The following is a 19,230-nucleotide window of genomic DNA, read 5'->3' on the forward strand; positions in this document are numbered from 1 at the left end:
TCTCTTACCAAAAGCTACTCAACAATACACCATAGGCATATCAGATACTGATTCTATTGCAGTAAGTTATCCTGCAATTAAAAATAATCTTTCACCAACTTGTGCAATTTGTCAGCCCTAACAGCACTGCTGACAGCATGGTGTGCTTTAAGTCCTTCACACACAACTCCAAAATCCTATAAATTGCCTTACAGTTTATACATAGGAAAGGGTGTTTCTACACTGAAAAAGTTGGTCTAGGTGAATTCACAATGCAGAATTTTAAGGAAACCTTTCCATTTTCCCCAGATGAAAAGAGGAATGGACACCAATGCAGAGAATGACAGCATCAGCATTTCTGCTCCTCTTTCAAGTCCCCTTGCCACTACAGGTAAGGAAGGCATTTCTGTTTGGTTTATTGATTGCAATAGCAAAGAGACTGTAAGCATGCTTCTGAGAAAGAAAGGTCATCATAAGCACAGACTATAAGGTGTGGTGAGTTGCATAACTCTCATGTCAGATGATAGACACATATTCCATTCAGCACTATGGTAAAAGCTGGCTAAGGATCATTGCTAATGTCAGGGAAACAAAGACTTTTATGGGAGTTCTAGGGCAGCTCACAAAACACCCTTTTAAGCAAAAACCTCAAGGAGTATTTTATGAAGGATTCCTTCTGAAGCTACTTCGATGGAAAGCCCTACATCCTTTTTGGACAACGTTTGTCAGGCTGAGGGTTTTTTCTGCTGCAAGGCAGTGGTTTTGTACGTCTCCTATAGGAATTTTAAATAAAGTAACACACATCAAGCAGGGCAGATTTTGCCATACTGTTCCTCAGAAGATTTTGTGCATCTTTTTGTAAATGTTAGCTTTGTCTTTGAGTTATATATGGCTAATTCTAATCTCAAGGTCCATGGGGTGTTTATCTGTCAGGCCCGGTACACTTTTTAGATATGCAAAAAAAACCCCTCACAAATACAACTCATTGAATCACGCAAGAAAAGAAAGCTCCAGTACAATCTACAAGAACAGGGGAATTTTTGGAGATTCCTGGCAATTCTGGAAATTGATACAGCATACTGCATTAAAAGGCATTAACGAGTTCAGTCCACAGACTACTTCCCATTTTCCCTGTCAAGCCAAAAGAACAACAGGGGTCTTTCTTGTAAACCATTGTTCCCAACAGAGCCTGTTCCCCAGCTGCAGAACATAAAATCCAGCGACTCTCCTGTATGCAGCAGAAAGGCAGTCAAAATGGAAACAGGAGAGCACAGGGAAAGTTTTCTCCAAGGATTACGTTAGTGCATCAACCTCCACCTTTGCCTCTTCATGCTCATGTATTCAGTCAAGTTCTACGTCATTATTCCTAGCCCTGCTGCAGCTGCAGCCAATATTCTTGGGCTAATTTTTAATTTATCAAAACATCTATCTTTAGCATCTTTAGCATGTCCTTTCCCTTCTCTTGGCTGAAAAAAGCTCTACTGAGACAAATTTTCACATATGAAATGTGAAAATTCCCCCCCCAGATTATGGAGCCACTTTTGTCTCCACTTTCACCAGTTCAGGGCTCAATTGCAAAAGCCTCCTCCCATTTACACTCTCCCTTTTGTTTACTTCCGTACTATGATCAATACATTCCTAAGTGCTAAGCCAAACAAGAGAGCCACAGAAACTGTTGGGACTCATTGCCCACTGGATTGCTGATCACTTTTCAAATCAGAAATTAGATACCTGAGAATGTGGCAAACAGTCCAGCCGGCAGCTGCACCCAGCTTTAACACAGACCATACTCTAGCTCTGTGTAACACAACAAGGGAAAATACTCACTTTGGTAAGTGAAAGGAACTCTCTTCAGAACTGTTTTGCTGTAACTTAACAGTATGGTACCTCATTGGAATTTATATGGGTGTTTATGGGAACTAAACTGAGGAATCAAGGGAACTTAGCAGAGCTGATGTTCCAAAATTATTAGTCCAGGTCTCCCACATAATCTTGCTTTTCCTTCGGATTAACTGATCTAACTTATTTCTGTGTTGTACTGTGCTGGAAAACACATTTAGGTGTTTATATTTCAGGTAGGGTTGGTTTGTTTTAAACTGTGTGGTACAACATACTGACTAAGTCTTATTTGCATTGCTATCCCTTGCAATTTTTTGGTAGAATGAAAAATATGTTGACAGAATTTTATTTATATAAAAAAGCATTACTACAACTTTATGCAGATAAAAATGCCTGGCTAATAGTCATTGGGAAAAAACCCCACACTGATTTATACTCATGAACGGAATTAATTTCCTGCATGATCAAAATGCAGCAAACACCCAGGTAGAACTACCAATTTCAATACACACATCTTGATGAAAGAGTATCTTACTTCTATAAGAAAAATAGTATCTGTTACTATAAGGAGATTATCGCAAGCAGGGCAATAGAGAGTGAGCAATATAGAGGAACAATCCATGAAGGCAAAGGGTGAAAGCTAGAACAGGGAATAAGTCAAGATTTCAGAGGATGAGTCAGGCCAATACAGAGCCCTGAAAGGAAACAGGAATGAAAGTAGCACATTTCAGCAAGAAATAACAATTATTTTTAATAAATGTTAATGCCTAACAATTTTTCCCTGTAAAACTAGCATTGTGCATAATCTTATAGATAGGGCACCAAGGTCCAGGTGTTGGATGTCTGTGTTCCTCTACAGTGCTGGTCAGCTTCTTGCAAATCAAGAAGCATCTGTCTCTTCCACATTCCTTCATAAAACAAGATATCATGACAGCATTTCTTGGCACCCCCAACTCTTCAGCTGTACAGCACAGTAGGACAGTTTGGGGACTTCCAAAATTTTGCCAAATTTGCTGGTGGCTAAGGTACCTCTAGCAATCTTGTGTGTACATCTTTGATTTTGGAAAGGTATCCTGAGATCTGGGCAGTCACCACCTAAGTGATACTCTAAATGTACTCTCTGTACTCTCCATCTGGATGCCAAGATGGAAGAAAATCCAAACACTCAACACTGATGTAGCTTAAAGCAAGCAAAAGGATAGCACAACAGTAAGATTAACAGGCTGGTGGAAATAGTAAATTGATTCACAGCGGAACTCAACACGGAGATCAACCTATTGGCAAATTAGCATCTGAATTTGAAAGTGGCATTCAGTCATCATGACTGGAGCAGCATTGATGATGCAAGAGATGATCAATCAACCACAGCACTCAAAGAAGTATAGGAAAATAGCTAGAGGACCAGCAACATACTACAAAGAGGAGGCTTGACAGAACAAAGTGTTCCAGCGTAACTCCTGTGTTAAACTACTTCTTTTCTCAACAAGAATAAACACTGCAGAGAAGTGATCCAACTATACTGAAATGTGGAACTGCATCAAGTGAACATGTATTTTTATCCTGCCACAAACAGTTCTGCAAATAACTTTACACAATCTAAATATTTTTACATCCACCATAAAATTATGCCTTTTTTGTTTAGAGAAACATGTACCCTCTCAAACCATTTATTACTGTTCATTATGATTTTACACAAGTGCACAATGCTTTTCAGTTTTATTGCTATTATTTCCCAAATTACAATAAAGCACAATCCCCAAATATAATCCATCTTTAGAAGAAGTAAATTCAATGAAAGCTAATAAATATTCACCTTTCCTTATATACTCCATTCTACCATAACTGGACTTTATCAGGATCAAGCTGATTTGATAAAAACAACTTCAAGCACAACCACAACAACTTTAACATAAACACTTGCTAAAAACTTAAAACCCTGCAACTTCAAGGGAGAGATTTTAGTTTTGGTTATACATTGCTGTAACAGAAAGAGGAATCATTCTGAGCCTAACTAAACATATTTCAATAAGTGTGAAACCCTGATTACACTGTCATTTTCCAACCCTTCTACATTTCTACATGAACTACACTAAGGGAAAAAGTACTGTGAACTTTCTTATAAAGTACTTATTTTACAAGTAAAAACAACCTATTAGATATAGAGAGCTACAATCAGCCTCATACAGGAGTAAACAGCTTCAAATGCTATGCTGCGCTAAAAGATATGAGGATATATTTTAATAATGTAATTTTAGCGTTTAATAAATTTTCTAGGTTTCATCTGTATATAAAACTACTGCTGAAAATAAAATACACAAGGCAAAAAACTTTAGTATTCCACATTACTAAAAAAGTACTACTCTACCAATCAAGCTTGCATTGGTTCTGAACTCCATCATCTGATCAACACATACTCAACTGCATTCAATTTAAAATTCACTGTAATACAAATATTACAGCTGAAACACTTAAAGGTACAAGCTCTATCAGCAGGTATAGTAAATCCTTTGCCAAATACAATGCATGAAAATGAACCATTAATTATCCATGATGACTCATGAGCCTACATTTGTTTGCTAATTTTTATTAAATAAATGCTACATTGCACAGAAACATTCTCCTCCTTAATTTGATCTTTTATTTCAATTGAGATTGGTATCAATTTTTTTTTTCACAGCAAAAAATGTCATGAAAACAATATGCTAAGATATCTTGCAAACCATTCACTCCACCTAAATTATTCTAAGCTTATTTACCTACACTCTCTTTAGAAGCACAGTCAGGCACTACTCCAGCTCCAATGTTCCTAGTGCTCCCAAAGCAAGTCCTCTCCTCCTTTGCCCCATCTGAAGTCTTGTAAAGACCCTTACCTCTCCCTTTGATCAGTATTGTCCTTAAACCCTTCTGGTTCTATCACAGGTCTGCTCAAAGAATGATGGCACATTCCCCTCCTCCAGACAGTATTTCTGATCATGACATCTCCTCTCCACCATTCTTCGTACCTTCAGGTACCTCCTACAATCTATTCTCACTCTCAAACTTAATTGCTACAGTGGGGTGGGATGGGGTATCAGGCCTGATTTCTGCACTTACATTACCCCTCTTTACCTACTTTAACACCCCTTATCGTGCTTTTCTTTAAGTGCCCTTTCAGGTTGTCCAACTCCAGACATACCCACAAGAAACAGATTTGAGAACATTTACATAGACAATGCCCAGGGGGACTCCTTGCACTGTGAGTCTTCCTCGTTCCATTTGAAACATAATTTAGAACATTTATCTTTCATTTTATTGTCTCATCCTGTTTTTGAGAAGTTCTCCAGGAATAAACTACTGAAGCTTTTGTTTGTTGTCTGGGTTTGTTGGGATTTTTTTTAACTTTACTTGTTATTTGCCCCTGGTCACTAGAGGTCCTGGGCATCTCTGAGTTAGATTGATTTCTATTAGAAGCTTGCATGGGACAAAAATTAATACTGATTAATAAAGCTCAAATTCCTTCAAACACTATGAAGAACAAAGTTTCTGAATTGGCTGCAAAATGAAAATGTGCTAAAGTGGTAGCACATTTTTCATTTCTCTGAACTGTTCATTTTTATTGTCAGTTCACTGACACAGATTTTCCCTAAAACAGAATTTAAGCAAGATTTCACAAAATAATTTGTTTTAAAACTGCATTTTGTCCTTGAAGATGTCCATGTCTTAGTTTTTCTAGACACCTCTAAATCTCTACCTTAAAAACATTTGCAATTCAGACAGAGAAGAGAAAAATTAAGATAAAAACAAACAAATTTAATTACAAACTTGCACAGTGAAGTTGTGCTCAGAAAATGAGATATCTCCTCTGCTACCCCACTAACCCCAGCAGCAATTCTACCTGTCGAAAAGTTACTACCTAATATTTTGGTTCTTTGTGACTGTTACTCTTTCCTTTCAAATACCTTACAAAATATGTTCAGAAGAAATTCCAAAGCAAATGATAGGCACATTAGCACTCTTTCCCGCATTAATCTCTCTTATTAACTGCAGTAATATTATCAATATATCAAAACTCAACCTACAGAAATTAACCTAACATTTATTTATTTATTCATTCATCACTTACAAGCATATGACACTCCCTCTACTTCAATCCTTGGGATAAAAATGTGATTATCTTGGTATCCCCAGAGGTCAAGCTGTGACAGCAAATCATTTGATGCCCATGCCAAAGTTATTTCAAAGAGATTGTGTATCACAGCCCTTGACACTAGCTCAGGCTCCCAGTGACAGCCAAGCAAAGCACTGGTTTGATCAGTTCATAACCACAGGGCTACTCTATCACCTCTCACAAATAATGTCAGGATACTGTGTTTTCCCCAAAATTCTATTAACTCATCAATGAAACTGTTCATTCTGAGCTCTCCTTCCTAGACAATAAAAGAAGAGATGAATTTACAAAACATAGTTTTTGTTAATAAGTAAAATACTGTTTGTAAGACTATATGTTCTCAAAATTTCAGGCAATATTTTAATGGACCTTAAGATCCATTTTGACTCTAATGTTTTCTGAGACAGTAAATATTTTTGAGGAACAAATATCAGCAACATCATTTCCTACGCTAAGAGATGAAGAATATTTGTGAAGTATAACTGCAGTATAAATACCCAAAACAAAAGTAAGTTTCACTCTCTAGCACTGAAGTGATACCAAAGAGTTCTCAAAATACAGTGTGCATCTCCCAAAATCGTTTGAAATCCCCTAAAATGGGACCACCCTTCAAAATCACAAATGGTGCAGACCGAGCATTGTTAACCAGCAGACAAAAAGCCCCATCACATCCTACCAGTAAACTGGAGTTCAGGTGTGATGCACAGCAACAGCTAAGATTTCATATTTGACAGTGCAACTCCAGCAATACCCTATGTAATGTGAGGAATATCACGCACTAATTTAATACAGAGTGAAGCAAAACTCAGAAACTTTCAGAATTCTGCAGAGCTGCTAAAGGATGGACATGAGACAGGCCACTCCAATGCATGGTATAGCACTAACATGTCTAAAAATACAAGTCTCCCATACAGGAAAGAACATACATGCATGCAAGGTCAATAAGAAAACCCTTTCTATCATGAACACACAGATTCCTGACAAACACGGTGTACATTTGGCCCTACTAATTTAAACTACAATCTCCAAGAGAGAATTCATTTGATTGAGAAATCCCATCATTGATGTATCTATAAACTTTCTGATCACTACACTAATCCATAGCTCTGATTCCATATTCTATTATAAACCTTTCAAACACAACTCCTAAGAATAAACTTGAATATTTGTTGCCCTGTTTCTTTTCTTTCCCCTTAGCACTCCATATGACTAGAATGGTCATTTGACCTATATAAACACTTTTTTTTTCTTCTCCATGCTTCCTCCTGTCTCAAAAAACCCATGCAAAGTGTAAAATGACTGTGAAATCAGGCCCTGCCAGAGACAGGGATGAAAGAATGCACGCGGAAGGGAGCGCCTACGAGTTTGTTGTAAGCAGTAACGGAGTTATTAAAGGAGAGTTCACTGTTTTGAGGACAAGGTCTGCTCTCCACTCCTCATGTCAGGCTATTTAGGATACTCAACTTCCCAACATTTAGCAGAACCCAGCCTCTAACCTCTCCCATAATTCCAGCCCCCTTCAAGTCATGCACATTTGCTTACTCAAATACTTAGAAAGCCCTGTCAACAGAAGCAAGGCAGACACACATTGATAAAAGTATTTAGAGACCAAATCATCAAATTTAAATACAAAACAAACAAAAGACAGGCAGTGATGTCACTTGCTATAGAAAGCTTTAGGGACATTCAAAGAGGAAAATCATGTTTCATTTAAAAATGCAACAAAACTAATGGACAGATAATGGACATGGCATCCTAAAAAAAAAAATAAAAACACCAACAAAAAAGCCCCATATAATTTTAAGCAATGTTGGGGGGGGCCGGCCCCCGGAACAACAGGAAAAGCACAAGATTTTATAAAACCCAACCCAAAATATTTCAGTAAGGCACAATATTTGTTACAGCACCATGACTAGATTATTATGATGACGAAAACTGACGCAATTTTAATCTGAAACATACTAAATTAAATTCAGCTGAAATATGAAAATCTGGCTTCAAGTACGGATAAGTTATTAAATATTAAATAAAGCAACTGTTTTCCCAGCTACTAAAATGTACTTCCATGCGTGGTTTTTTTCATTTATTTTCCCTTCTTTTCACCAAATCCTCATTTTCTCAGGGGCACTAGAGGAGCGGGGAAGGGTGGGTGGAATTTAAAGCTCTCCAAATTAAAGATTAAAAAACCAATTCGTTTCAGGACCTCTATTTGAGGAAGTGAGATTTCAGACGTATAGTCTTCATATTCACTGCGAAATCCTTGGGTCCCAAGGGAAGACACAATAAACACGGCTCTAGAAACCAAACACACGGCTCTCCGGCCCCGCCGAGGAGGAACAGGAGCGGGAGGAGGAAAAGAGGGAAGGGACGAGTGGCACCGGGAAGCCCCGGACCCCCTGCCCACGCGGAGGCCACACGGGCCGGGAGCGACGGCCGGGAACAAAGCGCCGGGGAGGGGCAGCGCGGAAGGGAGGCGTGCGTGGGGGCACAGCGGCAGGTCAGGGCTCACCCGGGCCTGTCGCTCCAGCTGTGAGTGGAGGCTGGAGCCCTGCAGCCGCTGCACGACCCTCGCGATGGTGAGGGACAGCCCGCGGTCCGGGTCAAGCATCGCGGCCCCCGCCCGGCCGGGCCGCCTTCGCCGCCGCACCGCCGCGTTACCCGGCAACGGCGGCAGCGGGCGCCCCTCTGCGGCTGCGTCCGGGCGGGAAGCGGCGCCGCACTGGAAGGTTCCCCGCCGCCCCGCGCTGAAGGGGGAGGAAGCCGCCAAGAGTCGTAGATGCTCGTGGTCGAAAGGAACGACCTAAGTCAGAGGGTCCGCAAACAATCAGAAAGTTTTAGTAGCAAACTACTGGAAAGCGTTATGCCCTGACCTACTATGTAAGGACAGAACGAACAGCAGGCAGGGAGGCAGGAAGGCAGGAAGGCAGGACGAGTCCTGAGTCCTGGGCGGATACCTTTTTATGGACAGGTTTCTCCAACCCGAAGACATGTTTCTGTGTGCTTCTTGAGGGATACAAGTCGGCCTGTACTGATGCGGAGTTTTATTGCACTTTTGGGTATTTTACCCTTGTCTGCTCAGCATGGTGAGGTGTTAGCTCGGGCTCGGTACCGGGAGCCGACACAGTCCCCATCTAAGCCGAGCAGGTGTGTGGCGCTATGTGCACCTCCCTGCATGATATACCTGCATGGAACTTTAATCTATTTAGCTCTTCTGGCAAAATCTGTTCCTATGTGCATCAGTAGCAGAACCATGTAATCAAATTTTTACTTAATAAACTAATTTACTGAGTCAGAATACCGACTTTTAAAGTCCTAGAATGATTAATAAATAAGCTAAGAGAGGAGATAACATGGAAAAGCCGATCATTGACCTCCAAAGCATTAGGACCCATTTTCAGCTCTGAGGATGACCTCTGTAAAACAAAGAATGTTTCAAGATTCTGAAACATCAGGAGTAACTTTTTCACTGTTGGGAGTGACAGATATGAGGAAATGATAGCTGTCATCAGTTGTGTCAGTAAAAAAAAAAAAAACAACTACATATAATGGGTATAAAAATGCACCTGAACTCATTTGTCTGCAACCAGTTTTGACTTATCTGTGAGCATTTCTGGATAAAATGAAGTTTAAAGAACAGTAATAGAAGATCAGAGATAAGGTTCTTTAATGAACTGTAGAGAAACCTGAAAAAGTCACTTATGCTAATCAAAATACTGAGGAGATGTTGCTTCTCAGTTCCTGGAGAGCATGGGGAAATCAAGTGCCCAGTTGTCTATCAGTACGTTGAATGTCTATTCTGATTTACTTCAGGTTTTCTGTCAATTCTTTTCTTACATGCATGTATGAATTTAGGGGCAACAGTGAGCACGGGGGTTTTTTTCTGTGTATAGAGAGAGTTAATGAAATTTTTGTCTACAGTCCCAACTGAACAAGCATACAAAGTGTAATAGCTTTCTGTGCTAGTTCTTAAAAAGTCTGCAAAATGTTCCCATACACAGAGTACCTCTCCTTATTTTGTTTTGGGTTTTTTGTTGGTTTGTTTTTTTTTTTTTTAATTGACAAAGATCATTTGTTTGTGTAGGAACTTCACCTGCTAAGAAAAGCACATGCAGAAAACTGGAGCATAAGCTCTGAAGGTCAGTAGCTGAAATCCAGAATTTTACATTTCAGCTGCAAGTGTGAGAGAAAGCCCTCCCTCCTTGCCTGGCACAGTCTTCAGCAGCATTTTCCTTTCCAGTTTGTGAGTGAACCTGTGAACTGCTACAGGGATGGCAGTCTTACATTGTGTTTGGTGAGCGTGTTTGACACAGGGCTGCTTGACATGTGAGGACTCAGAGTTGGGTACATTCCTACTGGTAGCACAACGCAGTCTCTGGATGCTTTCCATGTGATCTGCAGGCACCGTGTTCGGCCACATGGCAGGTCGTGGAGTGGGACAGAAGCCACAACACCTTGCTGATTAGAAATGTGTGTTTCCCTGCTACAGGGGAATATGGGGAAATGATACATCAGGTGAGTTTCATGTGGAATGCATAAGACTTTGAAGGTCTGCAAAAGCCATCCTGATGTCTATAGGTCAAGAAAACAGGACAAAAAACTAATGTTAGCAGCAGATGAGTAATTTCCTGAAACTGACTACCTCTGCTCCAAGTTTGCCTTTGTAACCCTCTGCGTGTATACATCTGTCACTCTTCATTCCCTGTTTTCTTAGGCTATTTCCAGTCTGGTTTCCTTCCACTGGGTTTCCCTTTGGTCAATTACATTTCCAGTATGGGTTGGAAAACTTACTTTCTGTAAATGCCAATCCAAGCTAAAAAGTAAGGCAATATAAAGAGAGAATCTACAGAATCTTACCAAGTGCTGTTAACAGCTTCTTGTGTATCCCTACCATATCTAGTTAAGAAATCTCATGCTTAAGTGTGTGCTCCTTTCTTGTTTCCTTACAAGGAGTGTACTGCATAGCAGCTTGAGAAATACAGGGTCGTTGTTAAAAAATATCACTTAAATAACAGGCATTGGCAGAAATCCCAACTAATGCTTTAGCCTATCCCCCTGGTATCACATGACTGGTTTAACTTGGTTCATGTGATAAGTTTTTGACAATTACGGCTTTTTCATCATGATTTACTTTTAAACTGCAAGTAAGCAACTGCAGTACAGTCAGCATAGAGTGGTTTTATGATGTCCAGTACCACATACCAGAGGTAGCTTGTTGGTTTTATCTGGAGGTCTGGTGTAGATGTCATAGTTTTTCTGTTTTGGGTTGTTGGTCTTTCCCTCTCAGTGTCTCAGTCTTACACCTTTGACCACCAATTTTCTTCCCTTTGTATTTCTCCTCCATTTGCAGCTGCAGTGCTCTACAGTGTTATACCTTTGTTTACTGTGTTTTGTGCCAAGTTACTTCACTTAACTGTTCTTGATACTGGTATCCCAAGTGTCTTTTATTAATCTGCCTTGACGGGTCTGGAAGGCATCGAGAATTTGGCAATGGAAAGTAAAAATTACATAGTCAATCAGCTTGGCTTTTTCCATGTAATATGTTAGTTGACCTAATATCAAACAGGGCTGTCTGCAGCTATCACTAAAGGAGGCAGTGGTGTTGTATGACAGATAATGGGTGAGGGAAGACAACAAAATCCCAGCAAGGTCAATAAAATCCCAACAGTCCCAATCACAAAATCCCAGCAGCCAACAAAATCCTAGCACTTCCAGTCAGCTGCTCACAAGACTCTCTTCCCCTAAGGAATTCACAACACCCATGCTGCCCTGATCCCATCTTCACCTTTCATTCTGTTGCTGTGAGAAATGCCAAGTCATGAAGTCTCCTCTTGGGGCTCCTTTCTCTGCTGGGGGAACAGGGGTGCGGAGGGGCTGTAGGGGGAACACTGCCCCCTCACCTGTTCTGAGGGTGGATGCCTTCATGCACTTAGTGCTGGCAGTAAAAGGGAACAAGGTACAGTGCAGATTAGGACTAAGCATGCAATCATTGGGACTTATTACTGTAGGTGAGCCACTTCCCTTTCCTTTGCAGCCTGAGTGCCAAGGGGGTTAATGCTGTCTGGGGAGAGCTGCATATTGCATTCAGCCTGAAAATGTATCATAAATATTGTGTAGCTCTCTAAGTTTTTTTTGTGTTGCATGAGACGCTGCCAGGAGGATGATAGTGTGGGCAAACCCTAGTGGCAGTCTGGGTCAAATGTAAGGATGGCTGTGTCCCAGATCAGCCAAGTGCCACAGAAACCTAGGTTTAGGGAAAACAATCAAACAAACAAAAAACAAACAGAAAACCCCCAAACAAACCAAAACCAAATCAAAACCAAAGAACAACAACAACCCAACAACTTTCTATTTTCTGCCAAAACAGAAGGATAAGACATTAGAGGAAAAAACCTCAACAAACTCAAACAAAAGCTACACACATCCTCCCTTACTCCCCAAACCCTCCAAATCCACCTTTCTTCAGACAGGGTACTTTTATCCCCGTTCAGATAAACTGGATTTTTTGTGTAGTTGGTTAGTGTTCTTTTCATCTAAAAGCTACTCCTGGCCAAAACTTCACGTCTTCTTTCTCCACTTGGAACTATTTTAATTCATGAGGGCTTAAAATCCATAACCTCAGTCCTCCATTTCAAGCCATTATCAGAACTTCACTTGTGAACTAAAGTGTCAGGTTCCAATAGATTTCTCATCCGAGCAGGTACTTTCCGAGAATATCATATTCAGTCTTTTATTGGGTGTGCTCACCCTTTATATTAGACAAATGTATATTAAACTTTAATCTCTGTTATGGGCCAATCCTGCAAGATCCCCTTTATAATATCCACTGGTTCCCTTGTGCAGTCAGAATCATGATATATTGTTTGGAACTGATAACAGAGGAATGACAAAAGAAGAAAGTTCTGCCAGTGACTCACCCTCCTGACTTTCAAACTTTATTCAAATTACCAAAAAGTGACTGTGTATTTTGACAAGTTTCAATACTTTCTTTAAAATAATCAGTTCCTGTGGAGTAATGAGATTTTTTCCCCCCCGAATACCACTGATGCAATCTGAAGAACTGAGGAAGTTTAGATAATGTATCTTCACTTATCAGAGCAGAAAACATCTCTTACTGCAGACTGTTGTTCATGAGACATAATGTATTGTCTCTAATATGTTGCTGAACTTGAGAGTTAGTCTTTGACTACCAGTGATATCAAGGATTATCAGTCTAGTTTTACGAGTTTCTCATTGCTTCAATTCTTTATTTTAGGTAATTTCCTACCAAACCTTGGCTTTAGATAGGTGTAAGCCTCCCTCGAGTGGACCATGTACCTCAGGTCATAATATCTATTACTGGTACTTTTTTGTAGCATTTCTGAGTCATAGCAGGAACTGTGAGTTATCGAATATGTAACAAAACTAACATGCACAAAGTCCCTAGTTTTTCTAGTGTTATTAGATTTAGTCAATTTTTCATGTGTTCTCTTATTAGTCAAGTAACACGGGGTTTAGCAGTAATATTCTGTTTCTTCTGGTTGGTAAAATCCCACATGTGCACCGTGCATTAAGATATAATTACGCCAACGTAGGATTTCTTGGACTTAAAGCAGAAATGGAGTCTTTTGATCTAGATACACACTGAAGAGAAGCACATGCTGAATCACTAGTACAGTTTATACACTGAGTAGTTTATGCAATTCGTGCATGGCATATATATTTTGTATCTTTAAATTGTATATTCAGCTGAGAGCAAGTCTGTCGGGAAATTTACACAACTATTGCACTTAGCCAAACCTTTTAAAAGACATGATTCAGCATTCCTGAACAAGCATTTTCTCAATTCACACACAGCAGCTTACTTTAGCTATTTCTTTTAAGGTTTTTACAAACTTTAGCCAATTGGTCTGTAAGGAAGAAATGCAGTAAAAAGAACTGTCTCAGTACATCCTTAGTTAACATCTCCATGTCAGAGCTTACAGGTGTGTGGGTGTGCTAGGGTGAGATTCTGTGTTCTTTTCAAACCTATGGACGCCAGTGGGTCTATGTGATCAAAATGTAAGTAGAATTTGGTTCTTGTCTGTCACAAGAAGTATGCTCTTTTTAAAAACAGAAACAATCTGATCTAGTGGGTGGCATCCCTTCCCTTGGAGGGGGGGATTGGAACTAGATGATCTTTAGGGTTCCTTCCAACCCAAGCCTTTCTATGATGCTATGAAAATGTCTAAAAACATATGTGTGGTAATGTTTTATATCTACTTTTGAAAAATATCAAACCTTCTCATTCTCTGTTTATTTGTTACACAATATTGAGCATTACTCTACTGAAATAGCTTCTCAATGCTATATCCTATATTATTGCAGTAGGGGAATTTGTCTTCTGTGGAAAACATAATAAATGTTTTAAGGTAGTCTGTTATACTTTTGTTCACTGCCTGAAATATATACAATTTACTACTCAGTCATATCAGTGTGTGTTGCAAGTCTTCAACAACCAGCAGACCACCTTGGATACATTATTTAGTGTCTAGATCATAGCTGCCTTCTCCTTAATCATTAAGAGGTAGAACTATAAACTTCAGTGGCAGAACAAGGATCTCTTCTTGGATACTTTTTATTCTTCTGATTAAGATTTGATGACAAAGTTGATTAATCCTTTCTCTTCTTTTTTTTTTTTTTTTTTTTTTTGTTCCATGTGAAGGATTATTCCATTGTTTCATTTTCTTGTTTGATAAATTTTCAAATAGATGATTCAAAAGTGAAGAATAAACCTAGAGGAACTAGAAACTCTTGAAGGGTTTTTGTAATGGCTATGGTTAACCAGCTACTGTAACTGTTCAAAGGAACAATCTAGTTTAAGTCATAAAGATTTTTACTTCCATTAAAAGGATTTTTCAGATATCTTTTACCTTAATTTCTGCTTCCTTAACTTGATGTCTGCTCTGTTGGAAAGACAGCTGGAAGTGCCACAAAAAGGAAATGCTGAACGAGCAGAACATAGCAAGCAGAACCTTCATAAATTTCTCCGTTTTGTCTCCCGTGATGGTGCTTTCCTTTCCCTGTACCGACAAATGCCGTATATCATTGAAAGGGAGCACCAGGCACTGATTAATATCATCACCAGCTATGGACTAGAATCTTCTCTGACACATCTCAGGCCATGGTGGGGGCCTAAAGAATCCTATGTTGAAATACTTGCAGTTGTCCTATATTAATTCAAAAGAGATTGTCAAAATGTAAAACTGAGCCCTAATTTCTAAATTTCTACCGTTTCTCTGTTTATATGAAGGAATACATTATTGCAGAAAATTATCTGAAACACTGGTTACTAATACTGCCTGTTACAGGAATTGTTGTGCATATATGAAACACAACTAAATGATCAAGCTTTTTCTGTGGAAATAAGTTCACTATAATAACATGCTCAAGAATTCGCCCAAAAAAGAGTGGAACAGTGAGATAGAAGAGCACACATATGTGAAGCACAGCTCTGAAAGCTGGATTCAGAGCCATTGAGTAGCAGACTACCCTGCTTTCACTAAGCCAAAGCATATAAATTAATATACGGATCTGCTTAAAGGAAAAATTACACCAAAATATTATACACAGCTCTAGGGAGGACAGACAAACCCAAATGATTTGATTTCAGATGAAGCTCTGCACATGGAAACCAAAAATTTTAAATATAAAAATGCAGTTAGGTTTTCTGGTTTGCATCACTGTTTAGAGGTCTGTGAAGAAATCTTTGAAATGCACAACAAATTTGCTAAATTAAAAAAAGGACAGAGGTAGTACCTAAAAAATTGTATTATTTTGTTAATTACAGGATACAGGCTTGAATCTTACAATCTATATTGCAACATGTCCCCAGAAAGACGAGGAAGAAAAATTAGAAAACATTCACAAAGGTGAATGTGCTAAAGGGCTCAGGAAGGGTTGAAATAAATTGTATTTATTGCAAAAAAGAAAGTGAAGAGACAAGGTATGAAACTGATAAACCAAAAACTGTACAGCCTAGCTGAGACTATCAGTCATTAATATGAGTAAGCAGTCATATAGCAATGCAATTTATCATTGATCACTTTCGTTCTTCATAGGAAGGACCCCTGTGGCCAGCATTCCTATCCACTGTTTAGCGAAGAACACATTTTCCAGAGCAGATGGGATAAATGTGCTCTGAGCTTAAATAAATACATGTATACACTCTAGTAGCTAGTGTGGATAAAATTTCCTGGTCTTTGTCTGAAACTGCGTCGAGGCTTGCACTCATAGAGAGTAGAGCAGGGTGAATTTCTGCTGGACAGTATATAGCAACAACCTAAAATATAGAATTAAAATACCTCATTGGTGTTGTTCAACAGCAGAAGGGCTTTTCATTTTGGCAAAATTAGGCTAATAAAAAAAGCAGCATAATAAAGGTTTAGATCAAAGGTGTGATACATAAGCTTGTCTCCCCACATATGTATTGGCATACAGGGAAATAACAGCATGAGATCATCACAGAATCACAGAATATCCTGAGTTGGAAGGGACCCATCAGGATCATCGACTCCAGCTCCAGACCCTGCACAGCACCATCCCCAAGAGTCACACCATGTGCCCGGGAGTATTGTCCAAATATTTCTTGAGCTCGGTCAGACTTGGTGCTGTGACCACTTCCCTGGGGAGCCTGTTCCAGTGCCCAGCCTCCCTCTGAGTGAAGAACCTCTTCCTGATATCCAACCTAAACCTCCCCTGACACAACTTCATGACATGGACTCTTTGAAGGAAGCTACTTTTAAAATGTAGGGTTGGGGTTTTTTTTTTCCAGATATATCTATGAGGTTTGCAGCAATAATATGGATGGGACAAAACTTTAAAAAGCTTGTAGAACAGGCTTGGTAGGGGATTTGTCGGAGAAAATGTATATATGGATGTTGGTTTTATGATCAAATATTCAGATAGAAAAACACTTTACTTTGGCATCATTATTCAGTGGTTTAGGACACCAAAACCCCCCAAGTATCTATAGCCATGCAATGGTTTTAACTTCTAGTGAAATGTAACTGTGACATGAGTTAATATCCTTTTTTCTTTAAAATATTTTTTTAAAATATCCTTGTGTAGCAAGATACTACTAGCTTTCATAACTTTATCCAAGAGGCACAAATCTTTGAGACTTAACCATTTATTTCCTCCTTAAAGCTGGAAATAACACCACTGTTGGGAATACTGAATCCAGCTCAGTTGGGTTGCCTAAGAGATGGACACTCCAGACCTAAGGTGCCTTTTTCAAATTCACAGTTTTGGTTAAGTTGGCCTAAAGGAGGAGAAATCTACACACAAATAGGATGGGCAATAAGTAAAGAAGCACTCATGAGGATGCACTGAAGAAGGAACAGAAGTTGTTACCATGCCACTAACTAAATGAGCCACCATGTCAGGATGATGGAAAAAGTGCAAGCAAGGAAAAATCCTGGGGTTTTTTCTCATTCCCCTGTACTTTTAAGGGAAATGAAACTTACTGCCTTCTTGATAAGTAAGCTGGATTTCATCAAAAACTATCAATTTGTACTGCCAGTTTCTTCTCAAACAGCATTAAATCTGTAAGGCCTTGGATATTTAGTAACATGTCAGAACACAAGGATAAAAGTTTCCTATTATTTTAGGTTGGATAATATTGTATATGACCTACAGTCATGTTCCACCGTGGGGAACTGCGTAGAGTTACTTTAAAAATGGATGGTTGGGAACGAAATTAAGCCAAACGAGTAAAACGTTGTATCTGAAAAACCGTTTATTGGCAACAAAAAGGAGAAGGAAAAGGAGTTGCCCGAACGAAAGAGGGCTAGAAGAGACAGGCAAGAAATGAAAATGGAAAAGGAGTGGGGGAGATGAGAGAGAGCGGACAGAGAGAAAAAGAGGGCGTTACCAGCAGCAAGGCAGGGCAGTGCTGTCGGTGTCCAGGCGGCCCCCCTGGACACGCAGGTGAGCTCGCTGCCTGCCTGTGGCCGCCCGTGGCTCTGACCGAGCCTGCGCGGCTCCCGGCGGGCGCGGCTCCCGCGGCGACGGCAGCGGACACGCGCTGAGAGGGCGCTCGGACGGGAGGAGCAGGACCCTGGACAGGGTCGCGGCGACCGCCTGGATCGGGGCGGCAGGGAAGGAAGCAGGCAGCCCAGGCAAGGACGCGGGGCAAAGTGGTCAGGGGCACAGGAAGGCTGGACAGGTGTGAGGGCGAACCAGCGAGGGCAGGAGAGCCAGAAGGCAGGCTGGGGCCAGGGCAAAGGAGGGAGCGAGCCCCAGCGAGCAGCAGCGAGCCGTGCTGCAGTTGGGTTTTAGAGGCCCCTGGCCCCTCCCAAAGTCTGCCCGAGGACAGGGAACCATTGTCCCCGTCCAACTTTGCTGTGCCGTCCATTGGTGGAGGCCTCTTCGCGCCCTGATCGGAGCAGCCCCTCCGCAGTGTCTCCCGCTGCCTCCTGGGGGTGTTGCCAGGCGAGGGCTCCGCAGAGACGAGGCTTCCCCCGCTCCTGGCTGCCCCTGTCAGCGGCAGGCGTACGCTCCCTCCCCCACGTGCCTCTGACAGCCCTGACAACCAGAGCTTAGGCAAACTAAAATGTCTGAATTCAAACTAAATTGGCTCCTTACACCTGCCATCTACTCCTCTAGAAACAGAAAATGAAAATTTATTTACCAATTTGTATCATGATCTCATTTTTTAGAATTTATTTGAATATTTCCGACATGATCCAATTTTAAATTTCCAGCTTTCTCCTTATAAGGTCTTGTGAAAAAGATATTCTGGTATGAAATGGCTCAGTTTAACAGCTAATGAAATAGCGTGTTACCTTTTTTTTTTTTTTACCAGAACATTCCTTTTTGGCTCCTGATAGCTTTCATTAGCATTCATTGAGGATTAAGTGAAGATTTTGGGGAGGTCTGTCTTACAAAGAATAAAATTGCAGCTGATAATTCTGACTTTCTAAATGAAATATAAATTGGAATTAAAGAGATAAGATCACTGTTAGATTAGGGCTTGAGCAGGATTATACTTCCAATACCACTGGGTTTAAAACCAGAGTGGGTTACAGTAGAATCTGGGAGCATTTCACTAGCATATTGCTTAGAATATTTTAAAAACCCTTTACTTGCTTCAGGAACTTCAGTCAGCAAAGCTTGTAAAAACAAAACTCTAACTGTTACTGCTCTTTTGTAATTATCTCATCAGAAATACCTTTCCTACTTCAATTCATTCCCTTTCCCCACATTGTAGGATTGCAAAATGAATGTGTTAGAATAAAAGAAGAACA

General features: G+C 40.2%; 1 protein-coding gene and 1 long non-coding RNA gene across 4 annotated transcripts in view; one reads left to right on the top strand and one right to left on the bottom strand.

Moving 5' to 3' along the window:
* TBC1D19 (TBC1 domain family member 19) overlaps window positions 1-8,633 on the bottom strand; it is a 46,752-nt gene extending 38,119 nt beyond the window's left edge. For 2 of the 3 annotated variants that reach the window (XM_042053601.1, XM_042053600.1), the window contains exon 1: window positions 8,475-8,633. In XM_042053601.1, the coding sequence (XP_041909535.1) occupies window positions 8,475-8,573 (99 nt within the window). In that variant the 5' untranslated portion in view covers window positions 8,574-8,633. The remainder of the gene's footprint in view (window positions 1-8,474) is intronic. The other variant, XM_042053598.1, reaches the window with a different exon arrangement.
* Window positions 246-5,301, top strand: LOC121676722. The gene is made up of 3 exons (XR_006020565.1): window positions 246-370; window positions 4,738-4,826; window positions 4,962-5,301. It is a non-coding gene; the product is annotated as an uncharacterized LOC121676722 (long non-coding RNA).
* Window positions 8,634-19,230: the final 10,597 nt, after the last annotated feature.

Source organism: Corvus kubaryi, unplaced genomic scaffold, assembly GCF_017639235.1.
Source record: "Corvus kubaryi isolate FWS band 111438036 unplaced genomic scaffold, C.kubaryi_AGA036_p1.0 split1-131, whole genome shotgun sequence".
NCBI lineage: Eukaryota > Metazoa > Chordata > Aves > Passeriformes > Corvidae > Corvus > Corvus kubaryi.